This window comes from Alosa alosa, chromosome 18 (assembly GCF_017589495.1).
Source record: "Alosa alosa isolate M-15738 ecotype Scorff River chromosome 18, AALO_Geno_1.1, whole genome shotgun sequence".
Taxonomy (NCBI): Eukaryota; Metazoa; Chordata; class Actinopteri; order Clupeiformes; family Clupeidae; genus Alosa; species Alosa alosa.
Genome location: NC_063206.1, coordinates 27,791,218 through 27,808,790, shown reverse-complemented (window position 1 = coordinate 27,808,790; position 17,573 = coordinate 27,791,218). Strand labels below are relative to the sequence as shown.

General features: G+C 43.2%; 1 protein-coding gene and 1 long non-coding RNA gene across 2 annotated transcripts in view; one reads left to right on the top strand and one right to left on the bottom strand.

Moving 5' to 3' along the window:
- LOC125311752 (ubiquitin thioesterase ZRANB1-like) overlaps positions 1–9,847 on the bottom strand; it is a 27,204-nt gene extending 17,357 nt beyond the window's left edge. The window contains 6 exon segments of the mRNA XM_048270064.1: positions 1–49; positions 1,059–1,246; positions 5,391–5,613; positions 5,615–6,670; positions 7,984–8,082; positions 9,399–9,847. The exon segment at positions 1–49 is cut by the window's left edge and continues 105 nt beyond it. Of these exon segments, the coding sequence (XP_048126021.1) occupies positions 1–49; positions 1,059–1,246; positions 5,391–5,613; positions 5,615–6,589 (1,435 nt within the window). The 5' untranslated portion in view covers positions 6,590–6,670; positions 7,984–8,082; positions 9,399–9,847.
- Positions 9,848–9,995: 148 nt separating this feature from the next.
- Positions 9,996–10,645, top strand: LOC125311757. Its single transcript, XR_007196521.1, has 2 exons — positions 9,996–10,217; positions 10,370–10,645. It is a non-coding gene; the product is annotated as an uncharacterized LOC125311757 (long non-coding RNA).
- Positions 10,646–17,573: the final 6,928 nt, after the last annotated feature.

Sequence of the window (17,573 nt, the reverse complement as noted above, 5' to 3'; positions counted from 1 at the left end):
GCTCAGGGCACACCATGGCCGGGATGCACTTCACCGCCTGCTGAGACACCTACACACACACACATACAGATACACATACACACAGGTACGAATGCAGACACACACACACACACACACACAAAACACATATACACGCAAAACATGCATGCACGCACACACACACACACACACACACACAGAGTGAGGAAAAAAGAGAGAGACACACACAGAGAGACACTTACATTACTTCTCCTTTAGTTTGACAAGGAGTTTGCCATCATATGTCCATCCACAGTACTCAATTTCAATGGTGATCCTAAGCTGCTGGTCACCATACCATATTAGACTTAGGGCGTACTCACACTGGCCACAGTTCACTTGTACCGTGCCGGAGTACTTATTTTTATTTTATTTTATAATTTATATTATTTTTTAAATAACTTTGAGTGCTATCCTTTATTGCTGAAGTTTATTTTTGGAGCATTGTGCTGACTCATCAATGTTTGCAGTAAAGGTCTTGCCCATGGTGTTAAATTAGCTAATTGATTTTTGCTCAGCTATTATTAAATTAGCTTTAGTAAGACTTAAGACTTTGGCCATCAGAATTGATTTACTTTTAATTACCTTTATTACACTTAATTATTTATTTTTTCAGACTCAGGTTGCACAGTAAACAAAAGAGTGTAATCTTTGACCCTGCCCAGCTAACAATGAGAATACACCGAGCAACCTCTTCAGTCCAACAGGTAGGAGTGGGCAATTAGCTAATGGACCAGTAGGGGTAAGCTTGCGGAAACATTTGCAAGGGTAAATACGGTGAGGTCATATAACAGAACTTCCTGTACAAATAGACAGCTACAGAAGTAACTTACCCACCAGTAGCAGAGTTGTTTACCTCTATAAACTCTGCTTCTCTTGGAATGGACTATATGCATCTGAAATAAGATTAACCTACTTTGTGTAGAAAACCTATTCTTTGAACATCCTACTGGATGTGTAGAAATCCTATTCTTTGAACAACATGCATAGGAGGACAACATAACTCCATTTCCCATGAGCCATTGCGGTTGCCCTCTCACCTCTGTGAGGAGGACAGCCAGCATATCCTGCCTCTGGAAGCGGATGGCCAAGTGCACCAGTGTGAAGCCAGCGTCAAAGGCGGACGATCGGTTCAGCAGGCGTACCTCGTCTGCGGTCAGCTGACGAGCAATGTCTCCGCCCGACGACTTGTAGGCCTCCACCGCTGCCAGGTCCCCTTCCACGACCCCTAATGAGCAAAGAGCAGCCTGGGTCACATGGTGTGGATGTTGACGTGTGTCTTACTACAGCCATGACAGGTACACAGACACTAGGGTTAGTGTGTTCTTCAGCTTAGTACTTTGTTTAAAACTTAGACACATAGGGCCAAAGAGACTTTAAATAAAAAGCTCTTCTCTTAGGCATCAATTTCATACAGTGGACCAAGCACTTATGAGTCATGACACACACACACAAAAGTCTATTGAATTCCTCTCGTCAGCCCTGTGGAGTCCAGGCTCTGCATAGGTCTCTCTGTCACAGAACAAAGCTAGGGGGACATGCCTCTCCAAACCTGAACCACAAAACACTGACAACTTCTAGCAGCAGCTTCCGCCCAGGACAGTAAATGGCAAACAGTCAGACAGACAGACAGGCAGGTGTCTACAGTGTTCTACAGGAACAGGGCTCTGAAAGGTTCCAGTGGTGGTTTCTATAGTTCTGGAAGTGCCTTCTCTGCACAGCTTAATGTCACAGTACAATACTGCCTGTCATTGTTCCCCCACCACAGCAAGGCACAATGGCCTGCATTTACCAAAAACTCCAGAAATGTGGAGACACAAACAAAAGAGGTTAGTGTTTACGTTTATGAGTGTGTGTTTCTGTGCAACTGTAGGCTATGTGTTTATGAGAAGGTCTAACTGAGGATTTCTTTGCCCTCTATCTCAGAGCAGTGAAGTGTGTGTGTGTGTGTGTGTGTGTGTGTGTCAGGTCTGACGTGTGAGGCCTTATGCCAAACCCCCAGTCTGCATTTCTCCTTCCTACCCGCCCAACCCTACTAAGCTAAACTGTGGGCCTGTCTGCTCTTTCCAGTTGCTGTCTGGCTCCCAAAGACAGAGGCACACACACACACAGAGTACCGCAGAGCTCTTCATTTCAAGAATACCAAAACACTGACTACTGAACTACACACACACACACACACACACACACACACTTCTAGTCATTAACAGTCTAGTCTAGCTGCATTTGGTAGTTGCGATCTAGTTTGCAGCACACCTTCAACAAAGAACATTATGTTATGTTTGGTCATAGAACTAGAACTCATGAGGCTCAAGGAGGCTTTGATCTGACACAAGCCATGCCATGGCTTTCTTCTTGTATCTTCTTCTGTCATAGCAGAGGTCAGGTCAACTGTCTGACCTCACTCTTGCCGTAGTGACCGCTGATGGGTTTTCCACAGACAGAAACTTGCCCAGTCAAGAGTGACTGTATGGCTGACTAACACAGAGCTTCGGTCACCATTACAGTAGCCACGTCTTACAATGACACTCTACCAGAGCTGTGTTCACAAGCTAGCATCACAAGCTAGTTCAACTCCTTGTGTATTAAGTGGAAGTTTCTAAGCAGCCTCAACCTTGGGGTAAAAACTGTCATAAGCGTATAACTAGTAGACACACAGCTAGTGAAATGGTCAACACAAACTATGAACATCAGGGAGACCAAACAGCCCTGGCTATGATGAGAGCTTGGTGGGAAGCCCAGTTATAACCACATTATAGACAGAATCATATCTGTGCACTACTTTATTTAGACTTTGCCTATCTACCTCACCAGCCTTTGATTAAGATGGAGAAAATTCATAATCTGATAATACTAATAAAAAAAATCTTCTGTCAGGATCTACTGAAGGCATGTTCATATGCTGAGATATGGGACACATACGGGGCACTTAGTTCCCATCCATTGATCAGTGCTTATAGCAGCAGTGTCTGTAAGTGCACAACCTTTCTTTTTACTATGGGTGTACAAAGGTAACATTCATCTCTTATGACAAAGGTTTTAACAAACGGAAGAAAAATGAAGGAAGGCAATTTGCAGGCCTCATTCCTCTTGGGAAAGGCTAGTTTGCCACAATGCACACACAGACAGAGAGAGAGAGAGAGAGAGGAAGAGAAGAGAAGAGAGAGAGAGAGAAGAGAAGAGAAGAGAAGAGAAGAGAAGAGAAGAGAAGAGAAGAGAGAGAGAAGAGAGAGGGAGAGAGAGAGAGCCTCTGTGCCTTTGCAGTATGTGGAGAAGTCTGAGCTCTGTAAAGATAAACAGAGAATGAGTTAGCAGGCTTGGGAGCTCTTAAGCAGAATCACCAGAGCAAGCGATCGGGGTTGCTTCTTTGGTTGTGTGGTCAAACAGACAAGTCAAAATATCTCTCTCTCTCCCTCACCCTTCAGGTGAAGCAGAACTCGCAGTGCTTTGCAGAATGTTCCCCTGCAGCATAAGAGTGTGTGTGTGTGTGTGTGTGTGTGTGTACACTGAGTATCCTTAGTGACAGTGAGCAGTAGAGAGAGGTAGATTAAACAGGATTACTCAGCAGTCACCTCTACTTAAAAAAAAAACAGTATTTCTAGATAGCATGTCTCTACGAACTGTGTGTGTGTGTTCATGAATAACAAGCTACACACCAAAGAGACGGGCCATTCTTCCGGTGTGTCGAACTACAAGCAGGCCCAAGTGCACAAACACGTAGGCTACATACACATTGGTCCGGTATGCTTGTTTATTTCCATCGTGTGCACGGGACTGTTATTTTTATCTACATGCCGGCCATTGCCTAAGCTCCAATACATACTAGGGCTACTCAAGAAGGACAGCCATGTGTGTGTATGTATGTGCATGTTGGACTCCAGGTCCACGACTATAGTGTGTGTCCCTGGTGCATACAGATACAGCCAACAACACTAATCTTTCCATGTTAATGTTTGTGCATTTAGTAATCTGAAGGCCAGTGAAGGATTAAGACCAACTAGTCACCGGCGAATCATTGAAGCCACTGTCATGATATGGTATCAAGCACAACCTTGAGCTTGATCAGCTAGGCTAAACTGTTGCTTCTCAATAAAACAAATAGGTCCACTGAAAAGCATTGGAAAAGCATTGGGCAATCTTAAGTATGTGGACAATAAGTTGTTGATATCAACAATCTTATTATTAAAGGTGTCAATTTCCTTTTAGTTTATAAAAATGTCAAATAACAACACAGGGAATATACCTTTGACCCAGACACTTGTGAAGCGTGCGCGCGCACACACACACACACAGTAACCAAATGTCACACAGGGGAGCAACTGCAGACAACACACATCACATTCATAACTTGCATAAACAGAACATCACTAGGGAACACACCAAAACAAACGCCCTGTCACACACTTCAGCCCCAATGTCTCCAAACACAGTATCTCTCAGTAGTCACACACACAAACATGTGTAAGATTAGCACAATATCTAGTCTGCAGAGGTGTGTGTTAGTGTGTTACAATAGCACAGCATAAAACACTAAAAAGAGACCCCAAACTAACTGTGCGCTAGGCCAGTGGTTCCCAAACTTTTCCACAACAACGCCCCCCAAATACCACTAGGTTTTGGCCAAGGACCCCCTTGATGTGTTATTAAACCCATCGACAATACTACGGCAAATGTAAAAATACATTAAGCTAATCCTAATAATTATTTTAGCCACAAGCACTTCACAATGGAGCATACAGTGTGTAAAAATTGCATTTGGGGCTCTCTGCTATATGAGAGCTATCTAATAGCTCTACTATTAATCCCAGTCATTATCATGGAAAATATAATGTTTAGATATGCAACAAATTATTATAATGGCATTGTATAACAACCCTCACTAATAGGTAGGCTATATTTAAACATTTTCAAATGTATGTGTTGCTTTTACTTTTCCTTCTAACTTGCTGAGGCCCCCTGGCACCCCCTCGCGGCCCCCCAGGGGGCCCTGGCCCCCACTTTGAAAACCACTGCTCTAGGCTACCAATCATGGAACAGCATAGATTTCCCAGTAAATATACTCTCAGTATCAGGGGTCCATTAGCAGGACTCAAATCTGCCTGTTAATCTAACAAGTAGAAATGACTACAGCATTCAGCAATAGCTAACATCTATCATATTTTAGCCTGGTCCACATTAGTGCTGCAACAATTAATAGCTTTATCGATTAGATGTCATAAACTTCGGTTGACTTAGGCTTTGTTACACGGACCGACACTTTTTCACGATTGACATTTTGTAGACCAAACAATGAATCAATCAATTGAGAAAATAATGGACAGATAAATTGATTTTGAGAATAATCATTTTAGCTGCAGCCCAGGTCTACATACCTGCGCAGGCGTTGAGGAAGAGCCAGTCTGTCCTCCTCATGCGGTTCCTGATCTGTTTGAGTTTTTTAAAGTCCACCTCCTGCTCCTCGCTGCCCACCCCTACCCCGCCGGCCGCCAGCTCGATGCGCTGGAACTCCATCGTCCGCAGCTCAGGCTCCGGCGTTCGGCCCGAGGATGGCGGCGAGGCCCGCCTGGTGCCGCCGGACCCGCTGCCGCTGCAGCCCACGCCGCCACCTATCCGCCAGCGCTCGACGGTCCTGCTCGTTGACCGTGGGCGAGGAGGTCGTCAGCGGTGGCGGGCTGAGGGCTGAGAGGGGGGTGCCTGCGGTGCCGCCGATGCCCGTGGTGCCAACGCCGACTCCACCGCTGCCAGGCTCGCTGGGCTCGGGGGAGCCCCCGGAGGGTGGCGTGAGGTGGTTGGGCCGCGGGTGGTCGCACATGGCACAGCGGCGGCTCTTGGGCCAGTTCTCGTAAGTGCAGGCGGCACAGGGCCAGTGCTGGCCAGTGCCGCCGGGGGGGTGGTGGTGGTGGTGCTGCGTGGCGTTGATCCGGTTGCGGTCGTTGCGCTCCTCGCATGGGTCTGGAGTTTGTGGGGGCTGCTGGGGCGTAGTGGTGGTCGTGGGGGCGGTGGTGGTGGTGGCGATGGCGGAGGGGACTGGGGAGATCCTCTGTTGCAGGGGTTGCTGCTGGGGAGGGACGCCGGGCGTGCTGGAGGTCTGAGGCGTCTCACCGGGACTTCTGGCCCGGGGCGCTGGAGGAGGAGGGGGTGGAGGAGACTGAGCGCCTCCCTGCTGCTGCTGCTGCTGCTGCTGGTGCCTGTTACTGAGACACTGCGTGCAGCGAATGGCGCGAGGCCAGTTTAGGTAGGTGCACATGTGGCAAGACCACTTGGTGATGCTCTCGGGAGCCTCGTCAGCCAAACGCACCCGCGGACGAGCGCTGGAGTCCGGGCAAATGAGCAGGCTGGAGCCTCCTCCGCCCTGCGTGGTGCCCGTCGTGGTAGAGCCCACTCCGACCAGTGCAGGCGGGTCCCAGGCGGGCGAGTGACCTGCGTCCAGTGCCGGGCTGATCTTGTAGGGCTCCTCGGTGATGATGGGACCCCCCGGCCTCTGGGCACGGCACATGGTGCACTTGATGGCGGACGGCCAGTTCTCGTAGGTGCAGTACTCACACGCCCACTTGACGGCCGACTCGCTCATCCTCGCTCCGGCGCCGCCTCGCACCACTTTCCCCTTCCCCGCGGCAGGAGATCACACTGGCCACACACACACGCTCACACACTGCAGAGGGGAGAGTAAACAAAACAATTAGCCAATACAAGGGAAATGGGCATGGTGCACTACACTCATATTCCATATTAAATTAAAGCATTAGGATACTATGCATTACTTAATCACTCATACAGATCATCCCCAACTTGCAGGAATAGCGTTCAGAGGAAAGTGGGTGAATCAGTCAGTAAGCACTGTGGGATCATTGGAATGCATTAACATATCAATCTTATAATCTTATACAGTATTATATGGCAATTATAGCCAATGGTGCATGAAAAACTTGTCATAGAAGATATGAGCCTAATTGTGTACACACACACACACAAACACACACACACCACAATAAAACAAGACCAACTGGGGCCATATACACTGACTGATTGCACACATCAGAAAAACACACAGGTGGATTACTTACATTCTGTTCAAACAAAACCAGACACTCACAGATTAATAATGATGATGCCAAGATTATAATGAAAAATAAGTATAAGTATAAGTATATATACTCTTTTGATCCCGTGAGGGAAATTTGGTCTCTGCATTTATCCCAATCCGTGAATTAGTGAAACAGACACAGGACACAGTGTACACACAGTGAGGTGAAGCACACACTAATCCCGGCGCAGTGAGCTGCCTGCACCAACAGCGGTGCTCGGGGAGCAGTGAGGGGTTAGGTGCCTTGCTCAAGGGCACTTCAGCCGTGCCTACTGGTCGGGGTTCGAACCGGCAACCCACGGCTGCCCCCTAAAATACTGCCTTGTTGCAAAAGATAAAACAACTACATCGCTTCATTTGATCTTTACTACACTCCAAGAGTAAGTAGGCCAAGGTCTATCAATTCTAAGTAAAACAGTTCATTGGGCTTTTAAAATGCCATCAGAATGCCTTTGAAATTAATCATGTGCACTGTGGTCCCCTTAGCGAAACACCAAAGGCACACAACTCAGTTCATAATCCTGTTATCTTCACACAACACATCATTGTAAAGCTTATATTTAGCAATATTAAAAGCAAAGTGTGAGGCATAGGTCATATATCCTCGTCTGCTCCAGTGGCTAATCTTGTTACCCAGTGGCGGTAGGGTGGGCCCAAATAACTGACACAATAACAGTGTTTACATACACAAAAAAAAAGAAAAAAAACACACATTTAGACCTACTGTGCGGTTCCAAAATCACAGCTGCTGCACCATGACAGGATCTTTCCTGAAAGTGTTTCCAATTGAGTGAACAACACAAAACAAACAAAGAAACAAAAACACACACACACACATACATACACACACACTCTCTAGAACAAAGGCGGGCAGTATTGACCTGGCACTAATGTGCTTCAAGTCACAGAATCGCAGTCGCAGTGAGAAAGGAGCCAGAATGGACCAAGTTTCTTGTCCTGCAACTCCAGTTGCAACCCACCTGAGCACAACACAACAGAGGGCAGTGAAACCCAAAGCCAACATCGGCTGAAGGCTACAACATGCCCCCCCAAAACGACACACACACACAAAGTTGCCATGGCACATCAGAATAGGCTGCTGTCCAACAATAATACTGAGTTTATAGAAAGATCAAATAACCAGCTATTATAGTGTATTACTACTACTGTTTTTGAAAAACAGGAAAGGGGTATGGGTCTAAAAATTACCCTTTTTTTCTCAATCACATACAGATCATGTTCTGGGTGACCTATCCACAGACCTTTGCATAAATCTGGTATGTTATTAATGCAAAGGCAGCAATTAATGCATTCCTTTCCTGGTCTGTTTCAACAGGTATGTTGATCAAAGTTTTTTGTAAGTCCTTCTTTTCAGATAAAGTTGCATAGGTGTATTGCTATATGTTATGTATTCCAGGGAACTCAACTGGTTATGAAACATTCAAAAATTCCTTGTAAATGCTCGCACTACGGAGGAAGAGTGGTAGAGAGGACGATGGACAATTGCAGGCTCTTACCTGCCTGCTGCCAAATATTCTTTTTTAATCTAACGATTACAACAATTATGGACGATACATGATTTCAATTAGTAGTGCACTGTGGTCACAAACTATTAACCAGAGTAGCGAACATGAGAGAAAAGTAATAATCGATTTGGCTGCAAGGATGGAATGTAGAGTGTTTCAAAACAACTGGGAAGCACACGCCTCACTCACATGGATGTAGGCTATCTCCATGTAGCCGATCACTGTTAGCAATTACAACTTCCACTGGTGGTCTGCCCTGGGCAGCTTACGTTACTTGGGGACATTACAACGAAGACCATAAAGTTTAGTCGACCCTTTGCTCGAAATTCAACACAATGGTGAAAGACAACCACTGCCAACTACGGATAGCAACGCGATTAAAATAACAACAGGGCCAGTGCATACCAGGCGGTTGCGTGAAGAAACTCCAATGATATGAGGGCACCTCCACTTGGGAACGAGCGACAGGTAATCATGCGATCTATCTGCTTAGGTAATGCGTGGTGCTTCAAGTAAGTTAGCTATTCCTATCGCTGCAGGGGTCTCTTCTAATTATCTCGGCGCGCTATTTGTCACAGTTCTGTCGTGTTTTACCTGTTCCGTGCATGAAAAGTGCAGACTATAAAACACTTAATCTAACCATGAAAATGGAAAATGATGTGGACCGAAGAAGGTTGCACTGTGGACTGTTTTAAATACCCTGTCAATACCAGAGATTATCGCTCGGTAGCTAACTTGGTATAAATAATTGATTGGAACACTGGCCTTACCTTTTCCTGTTTATGTACTCTTCTCTTTGCAACCACAAGTCCTTTGCAGCACCGATATGTTCCTCTGGCCTTACAGCCTTTTCCGAACGCAACCCAATCCGCACCAACCCTGTCCAGTCCCACACCGAGTTCCCCCTACACCCTCATTTCTCTAACAGCACCATATTTACGTTTCCTCCGCACTTCCCAGTTCGGCGATAGCCGTACATTGTAGCCCAAATAGACAGTATTCAAGGCCGTGTTTCTGTGGTTTAAATTATTTTAATCCCCATCTCTGACCGCCGAGCTGTCTAAGTCTAATGGCGGCGATGGGGAAACGGGAAAAGCCAAAATAAACCTACTCCACAGAGACGGGAGGAGGGTTATCACCTGGATTCGCCAGCTAAGCTGATTGGATAATTTTCTGTGTACCTCGCACTGACCTATGAGGAACTACCTCTTTCGTTGCCAATGGGTAAAGGGCTTTGTTGCGCCAGCCTTTGATGTCGACGAATTATGAAACTGTAACCCTTATTCGCCGTCTTGGCTCACTGTGATAGGCCTAAAGAAAAGGTTCATGTATCTCGTCTTGAGCCACAATGGCGCTTGTTTCATGTTGCTAAAGGAATGATGTCATCGCTACAGAAATTTCTACCGCAGCAATATCTGCAGTGACAAGAGAGAACTGGTGTAGTTCTTTCACTAAAGACAGACTAGACAAGTATATTCTGCTTAAGATTTAAACCAATGTCGATAACTACCAGTGCAATTATCCGCGCAACGTTATGGTGGTAGTTGTTTCACAAAATCACTAATGGGAATTGACTGAAGCACTATGTGGTAGGTTGAATTTATTAAATAATCCCTTTGGCTTTTGATGTTGGTCTACGGAATCTGCGCATTGCACAGGTCATTCGGACCTTGTCTTTCGATTATGCCAAACAAGCACTGCATCGACCAGCTGTTTATTTGTTTACATGCTGAACCTTCAGAATGACGTCATCAACGATGTGGCTGTGAGTTCTGTCACCACGAACAGCGGTCGGAGACCCAGTCGTAGCCTACTTTGGTAAAGGTGTTTTTTCCCCCATTCTATTGGACAAATATAAATATCCTGATGTCTTCTAAAATGAACGGATTAGTAGGCCTATAACACTTTTTGAAGCTTACTCTGATGAAATGTTGCTAGTCTAGAACTATTCCCATGCAGTATATTTCTGGTTTTAAGAAAGCTGTGCACCAATAAAACAATATAGGCCTAAGTTCCACATGCTTAATTCAAAGTCTATTTTTCTTGTAAAATGTTCTTTCATAATTATGATTATTTTAGTAGACCCCATAGGCTAGTTTAAAGTCTATCACTGTTTATATTTTTGTAGTCCACTATTAAAACATTGAACCTTGAACATCTAGTTAAATTGCAAAATAACATAATATTACTAGTCAACATGAAGCCTGTCAAAATTCTGTAATAGAATATATACATATTGCATATTATAATGGAGTGGAATGGAAATTTCTAAGTGACCCCAAACTTTTGACCGGTAGTGTAGTCCTACAGAATACCTTCTAATGTCTTATCATGTTGTCATCTCACACAGCTATAACACAATACACACGTCAGGGTTTATTGTTATGCATCAAACCCATATGTACCAATATATTGCTAAAACTTCAATGGAAGTATCATTATTCAACTGATTGAATGGCAAACTGGTTTAAGTTACTGTTACAGGCTCACTTGGATTGAAGTCTAACAATAATGAAAGGAAAGCACATGGATTGTAGTCAACAAAAGCAAATTGTGTTCAGGCAATGGTGTTATCAAAAATAATAATGCATTTGAGACCTCAAAGAACCTTTCTACTCGGCCAAAAGCTTTGTTATATTTATATGATGCATCATGGTAAATAGTAAATGTAAATCAGGTTTCTAGGCCAAGTATACTTGCGTGTACAAGGAATTTGGTCTCTGCATTTATCCCATCCGTGAATTAGTGAACAGAGCACACAGTGAACACAGAGTGAGGTGAAGCACACACTAACCTGGAGCAGTGAGCTGCCTTGCTACAGCGGCACTCGGGGAGCAGTGAGGGGTTAGGTGCCTTTCTCAAGGACACTTCGGCCGTGGATGTGAGCAGTGCTCAACCTCTTCCCCTGCCCACATTTTTCCTATAGGTCGGGGCTCGAACCGGCAATCCTTCGGTGCCAAGCCCAAAGCACTAAACAGTAGGCCACGGCTGCCCCTTAAAGGTTACGCACATAATACATTATAACACACATAATACATCATAACTTGATTCAAGGCTCCTAAATATGTGCAAGTAACAATGCATCTTTCTGTAATCACCTAAATAAAGGCAACTTACTTGCAATATATGTTCACTACAGTCTTATTATTCTGAGAGATTTGAAGTAACACAATATATAGTGTATATATATATATATATATATATATAAGTATATACTCTTTTGATCCCGTGAGGGAAATTTGGTCTCTGCATTTATCCCAATCCGTGAATTAGTGAAACACACTCAGCACACAGTGAGCACACAGTGAGGTTAAGCACACACTAATCCCGGCTGAGTGAGCTGCCTGCAACAACAGCGGCGCTCCAGGAGCAGTGAGGGGTTAGGTGCCTTGCTCAAGGGCACTTCAGCCGTGCCTACTGGTCGGGGTTCGAACCGGCAACCCTCCGGTAACAAGTAATGAGTTTGAAGCTGTAGATATACCGCATAGCATTACAAAATATGATTGTCGCTCAGTCCTGTACATTCTCTCTGCGAAAATAAATCAGGCTTGTCAATTTGTCTCCATCTCCTACTCTTACAACTTTTGTGTATGCTTGTATGTGCGTGCATGTGTTTGTGTGGATGTGTGTGTGGATGCGTCATGCATGCGTGTGTGTGTATGTCAATGTCTCCATCTCTTATAGAGCCTGACCAATATGGGATTTTGAAGGCCGATACAGAGTTCGATATTTGAGTTTTTCAAAAATTGATAGTCATTTTTAACAAGCACAATGTAAAAATGTTCTCCCATAACAAGGTTATAATCAAGGTGAGACAATATGTATTTGAATAGGCCTAACTATCGAGTTTCCTAATGAAAGGCTCTTCATATACAGTATATATTTAAGAAATAAACGAGTGTATAGAATAGAAAGAATAGTAAGAATAAAAGGGGTCTTTGTTCTGTGATAACCACATTGCCACAATCTAGGTTACATTGTGAACAATTTATGCTTAATGACTCTCCCTTTATGCAAGCAAAACATTTTACAAGTATGATCAGTTTGGCCTACTTTACTTTTAGCCTTTGTAGCCTAAACCATGCTTTTCCTTACTTGAAACACCTTTGTTGAAATGCAAGAAATTGAAGACTGAAATTTGGGAGTAGTCTAGTGAGTGTTTGGGAATGAACGTTAGGTCAGATGCTCACATGTATTTCGTGTTGACTTTTTGTGGTCTTAATGCAACATTTTACAAAGCACTGACAGGGCTACCAAGGACTGTGAGCAAGTCAACAGCAGAAAAACCTATTTAGCAAGCAGAAATGTCCCAGCCCGGTGTTTAGGATGCATCGTAGACAGGTATCTTCCATCAGCGAATCATCCCATTAGCGAATGTTAGCATTGTGGCTAACTAACGATCCTGTCAGTATGGTCAGAAAAGAATGGGATGACAGTCGAAATAGACAATGAGCGTGGTTCCATGCAGCCTGCACACGCATATTCGGTTTATTTCCAATAAACTGATTCAAAACCGGTTTCGAAGCGGTTTATATTGGGAATAAACCGAATATGTGTGTTTTTTAAACACCTTATTCTGATTGAAATGAACCGAAAAAGGCCATATTCTGTTTACTAATAAACCGTTTGCACACCCTAGCATATGCCTGTTTTAAACGGAATATTGGGTCATGAAAACACCTTAAACGGAATATGCTCCCAGAAGGAAGAGTGTTGTAGGCCTGCACATGCTATATTCGCGCAGAATTACAGTAGGATAAAATTAACTAATTGTCTCTCACGCACTACTGTGTGTCTTGCAGCAAGACGCTGCACCATCTGGTGGACAAACTACGTAACACCACTACTGGAAATGCAGCCTAAATGAAGGATCAATCAATATTCAGTTTTCCTTTACTGAATTTAAAATGATTTATCGGCCATTATAGTTGCCGATACGATAGTACGCTTGCATGTGCGTGCCCGTGTGTGTTTGTGGATGTTTGTGCATGTGTGTGGATGTAAGTGTGAGTGCATGTGTTCGGCAGGGTTCTCAAGTCTTACACGTGAGACACACGCAATTCAACAAGTTCACACGCCACACCTTGCATTTCTTCACGCAGAAATATTACTAGGGATGTCAAGGTATCTGCATAATTATTAGAGAACGCGCAGGGATACGAGAGGATATCTCGCAGGGTTCAGAACTAGCGCACCACTCACCAGCAAAAACATAAATAGCCACCGACATCCATTAAAAAAAATAGTGTTCGTTGTATCCGGGTAAAATTCCAAAAAATGACATCCCCTCCCTGAAACCACGTTATGTTTGTGCGCTGATGTGGGGTTACACGTTTAAGATATTTTTATTCAGAAATTCAACTGTTTGTCATTTTGGTAAACCAGCCTACTTATGGCACTTTAACAGTGTGTGTAAATCAGGCCTTTCTACGAACACTTGTAGGCCTATATAGCTTACTTTATGGCCAAATTATTTTCCTATTTATAAACTAAACTAAACTGTCGGACAATGAAGTGTCGTTGTAACTTTGTGTAACCCAGACATCAGCAACGTTCATTTTAGTGAAGGACACTTTGTTCAGACCAATTTGTTCGTTCAATTTTTTGGGGGATTTGTAAAACTATATATTTTTGGAATCCTTACAAACTGAAGAATCAGAAAATCTTTGGTTGACAATTTTTAGAAGTCATTACTGCAGTCATTTTAGGACCTGAAAACGGTGTACTATTACACTAAAAACGCCATAGGCTAATTTGCTGATATCTTGCAGAGTTGAAATTAAAGTAAATCTGTGGTAAAAAAATTGAGGAAAAGTTGTTATACAGCATTTTTAGATAGTTCAAAGGGTCCTTAATACAAATCCACCGTATAACATTTAAATCAGGTCCCCAGTGTCTCTGAAGTTTCATTCAAAAATGGATGCCTTGCTCTCAGGTGAGAAAATACTGGTATAGGGTAAAATTTTTAACTTTTATGTATCACCACAAAACTTTCCCAGTTTTTCACTTACATTAAGACAAGTATTTTTTGCATTACAAGTTTTCTGAAATGTAATGTTTAAATGTGCAAATAAGGCTTAATCTACTGAAATATGCACTAATGTGCACAAATTTCCAAACTTGATACGGTACATATTGGATGAAGCCTTAAAAATTAGCATTGCTGTTTAATGATATAATAGTAGCCAGCAAGTAAAGAAGGTCCCTCTAAACACCATGGAGGTGTTAGGCAGCATGCTAGAATCCTGGATATTTTGTTTTATTGTCTTAATGGAGATGCTTAGCTGAAAAATTGTGTACTTCAGTATGCATGTTCAGAAAGCATGTTCAAAAATATATTGAACCATCGTGAATTTTCAACATGGTGGCCGTGGCAGCCATTTGTCAACATGGCCATCTGTGCCAACTGTTTTCAGCAAGGCAGTGGGCGAATATCCGGAAGTGGAGTCTGGTGCAGCAGCAACTTCGGCAAAAGCATTCTTTGTGTGCCCATCGACTCATATGTGGCTCTGTACAAATTAGTTCTGGAGGATTTCTTAATGGAAAACCCACAACTGAGAGATGTTTGCTGGCGGGCAACAGAGCAAGTTGAATCGGCCTGCTCTGAGAAGGACAAATCCACCAAGGTTGAGTGCACAAATGCAGGCTAACGGTACATTCCTTGAAGGTTTGACTAATGCAGAATTTGTGAAATCATTAAATCAGTGGGAAGCAAAGAAAGCTAAAAATGCAATTTTCAGATCCATCATGAACTACTTGCATCGAGTGGAGACAATCCTCATTTTGTGGCAGCTTCTCGCCACTGCTGATCTTGCACTCCATTTTCAGGCTGCAGAAGGACTTAGCAAACTTTTCTTTGCATTTGACAAAAGAGCAGACCATGCATGCAAACATCTCAACTAGGACCTAGTGAGATAAATAGAAAGCATCAGGCAATAAACAAGATAAAGGCTGCCATACTCAGTCATGGCAATCCAGTTACTGCTGAAGGTGACCGGTTGTACAACATGATCACACATGCCTATGTCCCACAAGAATTTGTAACACAAATCTTGAGTGTTGATGCAACTGGACAGAAATTGTATGAAAATCAACATACAAGGCTGATTCTTTCAAGCATATCACAACGCAGAAAAGAAGACGAGGAATCCCTATCCAGTACCAAATTAGAGATGATACAAACATCAAGAACATTCTGATGAGCCGTTTACTCTCCCATGACCAGACAAAGGCAGATGCCACAGAGTATCTGGCATCAAAGACCATTGAATGCAGTAATAACAACCCCAAGCTCATCATATCCTCTGCTGCAGGACACTCAAATAGCAATGTCCAACTGCACCTTGAAACAACCAACCATGAAGAAGCAGACACCTTGTTGATTAATCATGCAGTTTTGGCATCACATCGCAACCCCTCTGATGCAAAGCTGATGTTCTTCTGTCCTGACACTGATGTTCTATTAGTCATAGCAAACTATAAGAGTCTGTTGAAAGATACTTGTATTTCAATGACATCTGGGATTCTGCAAGTGGAACAAATTTGGACAGCTTTCGGTGCATATTGTTCCAAGACTTTTCATGCATTCACAGGAGCAGACAACACCGGGCGTTTTTCTGGAATAGGAAAGACCACTTGATTCAACATCTACTTGAAAGCAGATGATTGTGTCCTCAATGCTCTACAGATGCGTTCACCAAAAAGTGAAGTAACAGAGGATCAGCTATCTACTTTGGCTAAGTTTGTATGTGCTGCATACTTACCAAAAGTAGGTCCAGATTGACAATATCCCAGAATTGAGATGGTATCTTTTCTGCAAGCACATGGCAGAGAGTGACAAGCTTCCACCCACATGTGCTGCTCTGAAAGAGCATGTCCTGAGAGCCCATGTTCAGGCTATATAACTTTTCAGTTACAGTGATGATGACAGCAAGGATGATAGGGATGTATAAACTGTTTTTTGGTGCTTTGGATGAGTACGAGGAGTAGGGGAAGGGGAATGTTAGTATCCCGAAAATCGAGTTGAGCTGATACCATGCAGTGGAAAAGCCCCATCCCAGATAGCAAAATCAGATTGGCAGATAGCGGACCGCTGGTGGTATGCCACCGGTGGCGTGCCATTGTGGTCCGCCGTTGGACCGCTCTTTAAATTTAACTTGTCATAAATATTAAGAAAAGTTAATGAAATGATATATGGAGTATAACTAAACAAATGAAAAAGATTTTAGGAATAGGAAATGAAAAAGATTTTAGGAATAGGAAAAAATAAATAAATAAAAAGAACACACTAAAACAAAACACAACATATAATAAAATAAAGATGTCCTCCAACGAGGGGGGTGGTGGGTAAAAAAACAAACAACAAAAACATAACATTAAGGCAGCTATTTGGCAGTAAAATATAAAACAAAAACTCTAATATGGGTCAATGATCATGTAAATCTATTTGACATGATTTCTTGCCATTTAACTTGACATTTTGACAGCTAGAAATTAAATTATAGGTAATCCTGGAGATGCAAGATTGAGAAATTAGTATTTGAAGGCGGCCATTTTGAAAATCCAAGATGGCCGCCATATTGACCTTGGAAAATTGTCAACCAAACATTTTCTGATTCTTCATACTCTGACTGACTATTTTATACGACCTATCAATCGTGGCTGCCTGCATTTTCCCTGTCATCACGGCTGCAACTTTCGCACTCGTCTGAGCCTCCATTAACCAGGTCAACAATGAATGAAATTAGCTTATTATCAATGAGTGTTATCAATGTGAGCGAGTATACTACACATATTTTTTTTTACTAAAGATACAGGACTGCTGCAGACAATGAGCTGCCAACCACCATAATGTAATATAGCAAACCAAAATAATGAACTTGCTGTCCTTTTCAAATATAATAATCTTGACGGTGGGATACTCTATGGCTCACCAATTTACGAGA